The following is a 12348-nucleotide window of genomic DNA, read 5'->3' on the forward strand; positions in this document are numbered from 1 at the left end:
TCAAGGTTGTCAAAGTGAATAGATATAAAGCTTGGCATTAAGAGATTGAATGCAGAAGGATGTGGCCCTCTGAAGGAGTAGAGAATCAAACGGTAGATGCAACTTGATCGTCCGAAACCCAGGCAAAAAGTGTGATAAAACTGAGCACCAGTTCCTGCCACATAATTCTTACCATAGTGTACAAAAGTGTTCTTTTAGTCACGTTATAATAAAATTCCTCCAACAACAACAACAGCAACAACAAGAGCAGCATCCCACTGAACGTGTCCCTGGAAATCTTTGAAGTGAGGGAGAATACTGTACAGTTGGCCACTGTCACCACTGAGTGGGGTGAGGAGGAGCATAAAATCCCTGGCAAAGGGTTTAGAAAAACTCAAGGTAGAATTTGCTGATGATGTGATTATCAACTCAGACAATCCGATGGATGAATTATTAGGCTGTGTACGATTGTTGAGTAAGACTAGGGTGGAAGAGAATCAACATGCAGAAGACATTTCCACAGCTAAGTCCTGGCGAGAAACGCTTGGAAAGTGAACCTTTTGTGAAAGAGTGAAAATGGCACAATTGTATCATGTTTCTAATTCCAGGTCTGATCAAAGTTGCTATGAGACTATGTGGGGAAATTATTACACATTGTTGAGAGAGAGTCAGAGGTTTCAATCGATGAACAGTAATCTGAGGAGAAAAATCAAAGATGTTGATTAACAATGAATATCGAACGAAATTTGTGTTTTGGGTGGTCGGATGGTAGAATAGCAGGCAGATTCCAAAGGCAAGGTACAGCCAATATGCTATTTGCTTGAAGAAGCACGGTGGGAGCACTTCCTGTGAGCCGTTGTCAAGAATTATCGTGAGGCTATATAGTTTTCAAGATAAGGGGATCCAAGTGTGGCTATACTTACCGCATCAGAGGAACGTAGTAGTGAGGTCAGAAAGAGCTCCTTGCAGCAATGGTTTCCTGCACCACCACGGACAAATCCCCCCTCCTGCCCCCCTCCCAGCCCCCTCCCCTCCGCCACAATTTCATCTGTTACTGTGCTGTCTCTTCGAGAAGTCGAGGAGGGATGTTGTCTTCATAAATAGTGCCTGGACCACTTACCCATAGGGAAAAATTAAAGTGTACTGACAATTCACACCACACACAAAAGTACACTCGTGGTGGGTTAGAAACCTCAGTGTTAAAAGGTACAAAGCAAAAAAAGAGTCCGGCGATACCGTGGTTTCTTTAAAGACCGAAGGTAAAGGAAGATTTCTTAAATGGAACACCAATGCTCCAAACTGAAAGGGCTGAAATGGACATTGGTGACACTCTTGAAGGTAAAAACTTTGATTCATCGGAGGACTCGATCACAAAGTGAAAGTGCGAGTCCCTCAGTTGGGAATAACCTTGAAAGCTAGCAATCTGTCCTCCTGTAGTCTTTCAATGCATAAAGAGTGCCTAGAGATGAATGGAGAGAAGAGAGAGCCTACTATGGGTGAGTGGGCAAAAATTTGCATAGTGTCACCAGGAAGAACAAAAGAGCAATGGGGACCCCAGTTGTAAGGGAAAAGGTGCTCAGCTTCTTTATTCCTCAGACAAGGGAAAAGAAAGCCCCGGGGAGGTGCCAGCACTCCCTCCAGCTTGTCACAAGGTGACCATCCTAAGTGTAGGCCAGGGCGCCGAGCCTCAGTGATTTGCCTGGACTGCAGGTGCAAAGTTCCCTGCGTAGGCGTATGGAGAAGACTGTGGCCCCACGTGGGAAGGTTTGGGAACACGAGGGTGGGACCCTGCAGATGCCACGAGCAGGGGAGAAGTCTCTTCCAAAAGCGCACCCTCCCCCAACCCCCCCACCTCCCGGACCAGCTCACACGGACCCGGACCCGGGTGAGAATGCATCACTTGTGTGACTTGTCGCTGAGAAAGGCAGGGGGACGTCTGCAGGGCACACGCCTGGTGCAGAGCCTGGAGAAATTTCCAGCTTGGCCCCCGCCGCACCTCCGCACCCTTCGCACCCGCCTGGCCCTCTGCTCCCCACTCAGGTCTCCTTTGCCCGGGGCTGCCTTCCTGACTGAGATGGTGTCCTTGACCCGTGTATCCCTCCCTGTCCCCAGAGCCCAAGGTGGTGTTTGCCAAGGAGCAGCCGGCACGCAGTGAAGTGCAGGCCGTGGCGGGGGCCAGTGCCACGCTGAGCTGCGAGGTGGCCCAGGCCCAGACGGAGGTGACGTGGTACAAGGACGGAAAGAAGCTGAGTTCGAGCTCGAAAGTGCGTGTGGAGGCCTCGGGCCGAGGGCGGCGGCTGGTGGTGCAGCAGGCGGGCAAGGCAGACGCCGGGGAGTACAGCTGCGAGGCCGGGGGCCAGAGTGTCTCCTTCCACCTGGATGTCACAGGTCAGTCCTGGAGGAGGATACTAAGCTAGCCTATTTGGAGGTGACGAGGGGACTGTCTTGCGGCCTCCACAGACTGGTGTTCACTCTCCTGTAGCCTCCCAGTCTTCCACGTCCCACGTTTATAGCCATTTTTGCCTGGGGGTGGTAGGATGGAGAGGGTGGGCGTGGAAGGAAGAGGGGCCATTTGTGTCCAGCTGTTTCCATGTGGTAAGGCTCAGTCACAGTGTCTTAGCACCTGCCCAGAGCCTTCCTGTTGTTCCTGGTGTCGGGACCCTGGCTCTCCCTGATGCGTGGGGTCTGAGGTAGGCCTGGGGATATGTGACTTTCCTCCCATGGTACGTCTTTCCTGACATCTACCACATGGCTCCTGCCGGGTCTCAGTTTGCCAGATGGGGTTTCAATGTCATTGATTGCGGATTAGTTGAGATATTGGCCACACAGGCCTGCTTGGAATTTTCTTAGCAGTGAACTTTGGATGATCAGATTGGAGGTGTCTGGGATGCTGTTCCTTCAATTTCCTGGATAAGTAAGCTCCGGTTGCCTGTAGGTAGCAGAAGATAGGCCCAAGTTTTGTTGTCACGATCTTGCAAAGGGAGAAGGAAAGGAGGATTGGAATAGAGTCACCTGTGCTATTTAGGGTGATCTTCTTAAAGGCAATAGGATTTTGCCTTTGTCTTCAAACAGTTTGGATGCTGCAGGTCACTATTCCCTGTGGCATCAAATTGATGAATTTAGGAACAGAAAGGGAAAAGTCACTTCTGCCCCGTCAGTCTGCTTTGCTAATGAGCAGTTAATGTAGTAGCAGCAGACTCTCACTGGCAAAGCAGTCTTTATTTCGTTGCATTTTCCTAAAGGTTAGTGAGTGTCTCTGCCTCGTGGCTGGAACATAAGGCAGTCTAAGAACTCAGGTTACTCGTCTTCTGTGGAGAGAGCCTTCATGCTGAGTAGGGGTGGGCTCCCATTCCACATTGACTCCTAGGTGCCAACCCATAACTGTTTGAGACCGTGCGAGCATAGGATGATTCATGGGTGTGTATAGATATCCCAGATCCCACGGGGCATTTCTGTAAAATGTGGCTTTCGGAGTATATTGGAGAGTGTTCTAAGATAAAAGCTTTGAAAAGTTGTGAAGTGTGACGAAATCCTGGGCAACTGTATGAAAACTGACAGAAGAAGATATAGAAAACTCAAAGAGTTGTATGACTTGTCAATCAGTAGGACCAGTAATGAAAAATATTCCCAGGAACTACCTTGTAGTTCTCTGGTAGAGTCTACAAAATATGCTGGAAAAGTGTTATTCCATGCTTGTGGAGATGGTCTTAGAGATAGAAAAAGGTGGTACACTCCATAACTCTCTTTAAGTTCAGAACATAACAGCGATGCACACCAGAATCGCAGAAGAAAGGCAGGAAGGATGACTGACATTCCAGACGTATGTATTGCGAATGTCACAGCCAAAATCATAAATGAACTGTCAGCAACAGGAATTCAGCCGTGCCTCCACGGGGTGGAGACCAGTGATGAGAGTCGTATAGTCCAGGATTGCACGTTGTGTTCAAGGTTGTCAAAGTGAATAGATATAAAGCTTGGCATTAAGAGATTGAATGCAGAAGGATGTGGCCCTCTGAAGGAGTAGAGAATCAAACGGTAGATGCAACTTGATCGTCCGAAATCCAGGCAAAAAGTGTGATAAAACTGAGCACCAGTTCCTGCCACATAATTCTTATCATAGTGTACAACAGTGTTCTTTTTGTCACGTTATAATAAAATTCCTCCAACAACAACAACAGCAACAACAAGAGCAGCATCCCACTGAACGTGTCCCCGGAAATCTTTGAAGTGAGGGAGAATACTGTACAGTGGGCCACTGTCACCACTGAGTGGAGTGAGGAGGAGCATAAAATCCCTGGCAAAGGGTTTAGAAAAACTCAAGGTAGAATTTGCTGATGATGTGATTATCAACTCAGGCAATCCGATGGATGAATTATTAGGCTGTGTACGATTGTTGAGTAAGACTAGGGTGGAAGAGAATCAACATGCAGAAGACATTTCCACAGCTAAGTCCTGGCGAGAAACGCTTGGAAAGTGAACCTTTTGTGAAAGAGTGAAAATGGCACAATTGTATCATGTTTCTAATTCCAGGTCTGATCAAAGTTGCTATGAGACTATGTGGGGAAATTATTACACATTGTTGAGAGAGAGTCAGAGGTTTCAATCGATGGACAGTAATCTGAGGAGAAAAATCAAAGATGTTGCTTAACAATGAAAATCGAACGAAATTTGTGTTTTGGGTGGTCGGATGGTAGAATAGCAGGCAGATTCCAAAGGCAAGGTACAGCCAATATGCTATTTGCTTGAAGAAGCACGGTGGGAGCACTTCCTGTGAGCCGTTGTCAAGAATTATCGTGAGGCTATATAGTTTTCAAGATAAGGGGATCCAAGTGTGGCTATACTTACCGCATCAGAGGAACGTAGTAGTGAGGTCAGAAAGAGCTCCTTGCAGCAATGGTTTCCTGCACCACCACGGACAAATCCCCCCTCCTGCCCCCCTCCCAGCCCCCTCCCCTCCGCCACAATTTCATCTGTTACTGTGCTGTCTCTTCGAGAAGTCGAGGAGGGATGTTGTCTTCATAAATAGTGCCTGGACCACTTACCCATAGGGAAAAATTAAAGTGTACTGACAATTCACACCACACACAAAAGTACACTCGTGGTGGGTTAGAAACCTCAGTGTTAAAAGGTACAAAGCAAAAAAAGAGTCCGGCGATACCGTGGTTTCTTTAAAGACCGAAGGTAAAGGAAGATTTCTTAAATGGAACACCAATGCTCCAAACTGAAAGGGCTGAAATGGACATTGGTGACACTCTTGAAGGTAAAAACTTTGATTCATCGGAGGACTCGATCACAAAGTGAAAGTGCGAGTCCCTCAGTTGGGAATAACCTTGAAAGCTAGCAATCTGTCCTCCTGTAGTCTTTCAATGCATAAAGAGTGCCTAGAGATGAATGGAGAGAAGAGAGAGCCTACTATGGGTGAGTGGGCAAAAATTTGCATAGTGTCACCAGGAAGAACAAAAGAGCAATGGGGACCCCAGTTGTAAGGGAAAAGGTGCTCAGCTTCTTTATTCCTCAGACAAGGGAAAAGAAAGCCCCGGGGAGGTGCCAGCACTCCCTCCAGCTTGTCACAAGGTGACCATCCTAAGTGTAGGCCAGGGCGCCGAGCCTCAGTGATTTGCCTGGACTGCAGGTGCAAAGTTCCCTGCGTAGGCGTATGGAGAAGACTGTGGCCCCACGTGGGAAGGTTTGGGAACACGAGGGTGGGACCCTGCAGATGCCACGAGCAGGGGAGAAGTCTCTTCCAAAAGCGCACCCTCCCCCAACCCCCCCACCTCCCGGACCAGCTCACACGGACCCGGACCCGGGTGAGAATGCATCACTTGTGTGACTTGTCGCTGAGAAAGGCAGGGGGACGTCTGCAGGGCACACGCCTGGTGCAGAGCCTGGAGAAATTTCCAGCTTGGCCCCCGCCGCACCTCCGCACCCTTCGCACCCGCCTGGCCCTCTGCTCCCCACTCAGGTCTCCTTTGCCCGGGGCTGCCTTCCTGACTGAGATGGTGTCCTTGACCCGTGTATCCCTCCCTGTCCCCAGAGCCCAAGGTGGTGTTTGCCAAGGAGCAGCCGGCACGCAGTGAAGTGCAGGCCGTGGCGGGGGCCAGTGCCACGCTGAGCTGCGAGGTGGCCCAGGCCCAGACGGAGGTGACGTGGTACAAGGACGGAAAGAAGCTGAGTTCGAGCTCGAAAGTGCGTGTGGAGGCCTCGGGCCGAGGGCGGCGGCTGGTGGTGCAGCAGGCGGGCAAGGCAGACGCCGGGGAGTACAGCTGCGAGGCCGGGGGCCAGAGTGTCTCCTTCCACCTGGATGTCACAGGTCAGTCCTGGAGGAGGATACTAAGCTAGCCTATTTGGAGGTGACGAGGGGACTGTCTTGCGGCCTCCACAGACTGGTGTTCACTCTCCTGTAGCCTCCCAGTCTTCCACGTCCCACGTTTATAGCCATTTTTGCCTGGGGGTGGTAGGATGGAGAGGGTGGGCGTGGAAGGAAGAGGGGCCATTTGTGTCCAGCTGTTTCCATGTGGTAAGGCTCAGTCACAGTGTCTTAGCACCTGCCCAGAGCCTTCCTGTTGTTCCTGGTGTCGGGACCCTGGCTCTCCCTGATGCGTGGGGTCTGAGGTAGGCCTGGGGATATGTGACTTTCCTCCCATGGTACGTCTTTCCTGACATCTACCACATGGCTCCTGCCGGGTCTCAGTTTGCCAGATGGGGTTTCAATGTCATTGATTGCGGATTAGTTGAGATATTGGCCACACAGGCCTGCTTGGAATTTTCTTAGCAGTGAACTTTGGATGATCAGATTGGAGGTGTCTGGGATGCTGTTCCTTCAATTTCCTGGATAAGTAAGCTCCGGTTGCCTGTAGGTAGCAGAAGATAGGCCCAAGTTTTGTTGTCACGATCTTGCAAAGGGAGAAGGAAAGGAGGATTGGAATAGAGTCACCTGTGCTATTTAGGGTGATCTTCTTAAAGGCAATAGGATTTTGCCTTTGTCTTCAAACAGTTTGGATGCTGCAGGTCACTATTCCCTGTGGCATCAAATTGATGAATTTAGGAACAGAAAGGGAAAAGTCACTTCTGCCCCGTCAGTCTGCTTTGCTAATGAGCAGTTAATGTAGTAGCAGCAGACTCTCACTGGCAAAGCAGTCTTTATTTCGTTGCATTTTCCTAAAGGTTAGTGAGTGTCTCTGCCTCGTGGCTGGAACATAAGGCAGTCTAAGAACTCAGGTTACTCGTCTTCTGTGGAGAGAGCCTTCATGCTGAGTAGGGGTGGGCTCCCATTCCACATTGACTCCTAGGTGCCAACCCATAACTGTTTGAGACCGTGCGAGCATAGGATGATTCATGGGTGTGTATAGATATCCCAGATCCCACGGGGCATTTCTGTAAAATGTGGCTTTCGGAGTATATTGGAGAGTGTTCTAAGATAAAAGCTTTGAAAAGTTGTGAAGTGTGACGAAATCCTGGGCAACTGTATGAAAACTGACAGAAGAAGATATAGAAAACTCAAAGAGTTGTATGACTTGTCAATCAGTAGGACCAGTAATGAAAAATATTCCCAGGAACTACCTTGTAGTTCTCTGGTAGAGTCTACAAAATATGCTGGAAAAGTGTTATTCCATGCTTGTGGAGATGGTCTTAGAGATAGAAAAAGGTGGTACACTCCATAACTCTCTTTAAGTTCAGAACATAACAGCGATGCACACCAGAATCGCAGAAGAAAGGCAGGAAGGATGACTGACATTCCAGACGTATGTATTGCGAATGTCACAGCCAAAATCATAAATGAACTGTCAGCAACAGGAATTCAGCCGTGCCTCCACGGGGTGGAGACCAGTGATGAGAGTCGTATAGTCCAGGATTGCACGTTGTGTTCAAGGTTGTCAAAGTGAATAGATATAAAGCTTGGCATTAAGAGATTGAATGCAGAAGGATGTGGCCCTCTGAAGGAGTAGAGAATCAAACGGTAGATGCAACTTGATCGTCCGAAATCCAGGCAAAAAGTGTGATAAAACTGAGCACCAGTTCCTGCCACATAATTCTTATCATAGTGTACAACAGTGTTCTTTTTGTCACGTTATAATAAAATTCCTCCAACAACAACAACAGCAACAACAAGAGCAGCATCCCACTGAACGTGTCCCCGGAAATCTTTGAAGTGAGGGAGAATACTGTACAGTGGGCCACTGTCACCACTGAGTGGAGTGAGGAGGAGCATAAAATCCCTGGCAAAGGGTTTAGAAAAACTCAAGGTAGAATTTGCTGATGATGTGATTATCAACTCAGGCAATCCGATGGATGAATTATTAGGCTGTGTACGATTGTTGAGTAAGACTAGGGTGGAAGAGAATCAACATGCAGAAGACATTTCCACAGCTAAGTCCTGGCGAGAAACGCTTGGAAAGTGAACCTTTTGTGAAAGAGTGAAAATGGCACAATTGTATCATGTTTCTAATTCCAGGTCTGATCAAAGTTGCTATGAGACTATGTGGGGAAATTATTACACATTGTTGAGAGAGAGTCAGAGGTTTCAATCGATGGACAGTAATCTGAGGAGAAAAATCAAAGATGTTGCTTAACAATGAAAATCGAACGAAATTTGTGTTTTGGGTGGTCGGATGGTAGAATAGCAGGCAGATTCCAAAGGCAAGGTACAGCCAATATGCTATTTGCTTGAAGAAGCACGGTGGGAGCACTTCCTGTGAGCCGTTGTCAAGAATTATCGTGAGGCTATATAGTTTTCAAGATAAGGGGATCCAAGTGTGGCTATACTTACCGCATCAGAGGAACGTAGTAGTGAGGTCAGAAAGAGCTCCTTGCAGCAATGGTTTCCTGCACCACCACGGACAAATCCCCCCTCCTGCCCCCCTCCCAGCCCCCTCCCCTCCGCCACAATTTCATCTGTTACTGTGCTGTCTCTTCGAGAAGTCGAGGAGGGATGTTGTCTTCATAAATAGTGCCTGGACCACTTACCCATAGGGAAAAATTAAAGTGTACTGACAATTCACACCACACACAAAAGTACACTCGTGGTGGGTTAGAAACCTCAGTGTTAAAAGGTACAAAGCAAAAAAAGAGTCCGGCGATACCGTGGTTTCTTTAAAGACCGAAGGTAAAGGAAGATTTCTTAAATGGAACACCAATGCTCCAAACTGAAAGGGCTGAAATGGACATTGGTGACACTCTTGAAGGTAAAAACTTTGATTCATCGGAGGACTCGATCACAAAGTGAAAGTGCGAGTCCCTCAGTTGGGAATAACCTTGAAAGCTAGCAATCTGTCCTCCTGTAGTCTTTCAATGCATAAAGAGTGCCTAGAGATGAATGGAGAGAAGAGAGAGCCTACTATGGGTGAGTGGGCAAAAATTTGCATAGTGTCACCAGGAAGAACAAAAGAGCAATGGGGACCCCAGTTGTAAGGGAAAAGGTGCTCAGCTTCTTTATTCCTCAGACAAGGGAAAAGAAAGCCCCGGGGAGGTGCCAGCACTCCCTCCAGCTTGTCACAAGGTGACCATCCTAAGTGTAGGCCAGGGCGCCGAGCCTCAGTGATTTGCCTGGACTGCAGGTGCAAAGTTCCCTGCGTAGGCGTATGGAGAAGACTGTGGCCCCACGTGGGAAGGTTTGGGAACACGAGGGTGGGACCCTGCAGATGCCACGAGCAGGGGAGAAGTCTCTTCCAAAAGCGCACCCTCCCCCAACCCCCCCACCTCCCGGACCAGCTCACACGGACCCGGACCCGGGTGAGAATGCATCACTTGTGTGACTTGTCGCTGAGAAAGGCAGGGGGACGTCTGCAGGGCACACGCCTGGTGCAGAGCCTGGAGAAATTTCCAGCTTGGCCCCCGCCGCACCTCCGCACCCTTCGCACCCGCCTGGCCCTCTGCTCCCCACTCAGGTCTCCTTTGCCCGGGGCTGCCTTCCTGACTGAGATGGTGTCCTTGACCCGTGTATCCCTCCCTGTCCCCAGAGCCCAAGGTGGTGTTTGCCAAGGAGCAGCCGGCACGCAGTGAAGTGCAGGCCGTGGCGGGGGCCAGTGCCACGCTGAGCTGCGAGGTGGCCCAGGCCCAGACGGAGGTGACGTGGTACAAGGACGGAAAGAAGCTGAGTTCGAGCTCGAAAGTGCGTGTGGAGGCCTCGGGCCGAGGGCGGCGGCTGGTGGTGCAGCAGGCGGGCAAGGCAGACGCCGGGGAGTACAGCTGCGAGGCCGGGGGCCAGAGTGTCTCCTTCCACCTGGATGTCACAGGTCAGTCCTGGAGGAGGATACTAAGCTAGCCTATTTGGAGGTGACGAGGGGACTGTCTTGCGGCCTCCACAGACTGGTGTTCACTCTCCTGTAGCCTCCCAGTCTTCCACGTCCCACGTTTATAGCCATTTTTGCCTGGGGGTGGTAGGATGGAGAGGGTGGGCGTGGAAGGAAGAGGGGCCATTTGTGTCCAGCTGTTTCCATGTGGTAAGGCTCAGTCACAGTGTCTTAGCACCTGCCCAGAGCCTTCCTGTTGTTCCTGGTGTCGGGACCCTGGCTCTCCCTGATGCGTGGGGTCTGAGGTAGGCCTGGGGATATGTGACTTTCCTCCCATGGTACGTCTTTCCTGACATCTACCACATGGCTCCTGCCGGGTCTCAGTTTGCCAGATGGGGTTTCAATGTCATTGATTGCGGATTAGTTGAGATATTGGCCACACAGGCCTGCTTGGAATTTTCTTAGCAGTGAACTTTGGATGATCAGATTGGAGGTGTCTGGGATGCTGTTCCTTCAATTTCCTGGATAAGTAAGCTCCGGTTGCCTGTAGGTAGCAGAAGATAGGCCCAAGTTTTGTTGTCACGATCTTGCAAAGGGAGAAGGAAAGGAGGATTGGAATAGAGTCACCTGTGCTATTTAGGGTGATCTTCTTAAAGGCAATAGGATTTTGCCTTTGTCTTCAAACAGTTTGGATGCTGCAGGTCACTATTCCCTGTGGCATCAAATTGATGAATTTAGGAACAGAAAGGGAAAAGTCACTTCTGCCCCGTCAGTCTGCTTTGCTAATGAGCAGTTAATGTAGTAGCAGCAGACTCTCACTGGCAAAGCAGTCTTTATTTCGTTGCATTTTCCTAAAGGTTAGTGAGTGTCTCTGCCTCGTGGCTGGAACATAAGGCAGTCTAAGAACTCAGGTTACTCGTCTTCTGTGGAGAGAGCTTCATGCTGAGTAGGGGTGGCTCCCATTCCACATTGACTCCTAGGTGCCAACCCATAACTGTTTGAGACCGTGCGAGCATAGGATGATTCATGGGTGTGTATAGATATCCCAGATCCCACGGGGCATTTCTGTAAAATGTGGCTTTGCGGAGTATATTGGAGAGTGTTCTAAGATAAAAAGCTTTGAAAAGTTGTGAAGTTGTGACGAAATCCTGGGCAACTGTATGAAAACTGACAGAAGAAGATATAGAAAACTCAAAGAGTTGATGACTTGTCAATCAGTAGGACCAGTAATGAAAAATATTCCCAGGAACTACCTTGTAGTTCTCTGGTAGAGTCTACAAAATATGCTGGAAAAGTGTTATTCCATGCTTGTGGAGATGGTCTTAGAGATAGAAAAAGGTGGTACACTCCATAACTCTCTTTAAGTTCAGAACATAACAGCGATGCACACCAGAATCGCAGAAGAAAGGCAGGAAGGATGACTGACATTCCAGACGTATGTATTGCGAATGTCACTGCCAAAATCATAAATGAACTGTCAGCAACAGGAATTCAGCCGTGCCTCCACGGGGTGGAGACCAGTGATGAGAGTCGTATAGTCCAGGATTGCACGTTGTGTTCAAGGTTGTCAAAGTGAATAGATATAAAGCTTGGCATTAAGAGATTGAATGCAGAAGGATGTGGCCCTCTGAAGGAGTAGAGAATCAAACGGTAGATGCAACTTGATCGTCCGAAATCCAGGCAAAAAGTGTGATAAAACTGAGCACCAGTTCCTGCCACATAATTCTTATCATAGTGTACAACAGTGTTCTTTTTGTCACGTTATAATAAAATTCCTCCAACAACAACAACAGCAACAACAAGAGCAGCATCCCACTGAACGTGTCCCCGGAAATCTTTGAAGTGAGGGAGAATACTGTACAGTGGGCCACTGTCACCACTGAGTGGAGTGAGGAGGAGCATAAAATCCCTGGCAAAGGGTTTAGAAAAACTCAAGGTAGAATTTGCTGATGATGTGATTATCAACTCAGGCAATCCGATGGATGAATTATTAGGCTGTGTACGATTGTTGAGTAAGACTAGGGTGGAAGAGAATCAACATGCAGAAGACATTTCCACAGCTAAGTCCTGGCGAGAAACGCTTGGAAAGTGAACCTTTTGTGAAAGAGTGAAAATGGCACAATTGTATCATGTTTCTAAT

At 48.9% G+C, this 12348-nt stretch overlaps 3 protein-coding genes across 3 annotated transcripts; all 3 read left to right on the forward strand.

The window, feature by feature from the left end:
* Window positions 1-2078: 2078 nt before the first annotated feature.
* On the forward strand, window positions 2079-2522 carry LOC130707213 (obscurin-like; the record flags this gene model as incomplete). The annotated part of the gene is made up of 1 exon (XM_057540431.1): window positions 2079-2522. A coding segment is annotated over one exon (318 nt), but the record flags the coding sequence as incomplete, so codon positions are not given.
* Window positions 2523-6000: 3478 nt separating this feature from the next.
* On the forward strand, window positions 6001-6444 carry LOC130707214 (obscurin-like; the record flags this gene model as incomplete). The annotated part of the gene is made up of 1 exon (XM_057540434.1): window positions 6001-6444. A coding segment is annotated over one exon (318 nt), but the record flags the coding sequence as incomplete, so codon positions are not given.
* A 3478-nt stretch (window positions 6445-9922) lies between these two features.
* LOC130707215 (obscurin-like) lies at window positions 9923-10366 on the forward strand (the record flags this gene model as incomplete). The annotated part of the gene is made up of 1 exon (XM_057540435.1): window positions 9923-10366. A coding segment is annotated over one exon (318 nt), but the record flags the coding sequence as incomplete, so codon positions are not given.
* Between the last annotated feature and the right edge of the window lie 1982 nt (window positions 10367-12348).

This window comes from Balaenoptera acutorostrata, chromosome 2 (genome assembly GCF_949987535.1).
Source record: "Balaenoptera acutorostrata chromosome 2, mBalAcu1.1, whole genome shotgun sequence".
In the NCBI taxonomy this organism is placed as follows: Eukaryota; Metazoa; Chordata; class Mammalia; order Artiodactyla; family Balaenopteridae; genus Balaenoptera; species Balaenoptera acutorostrata.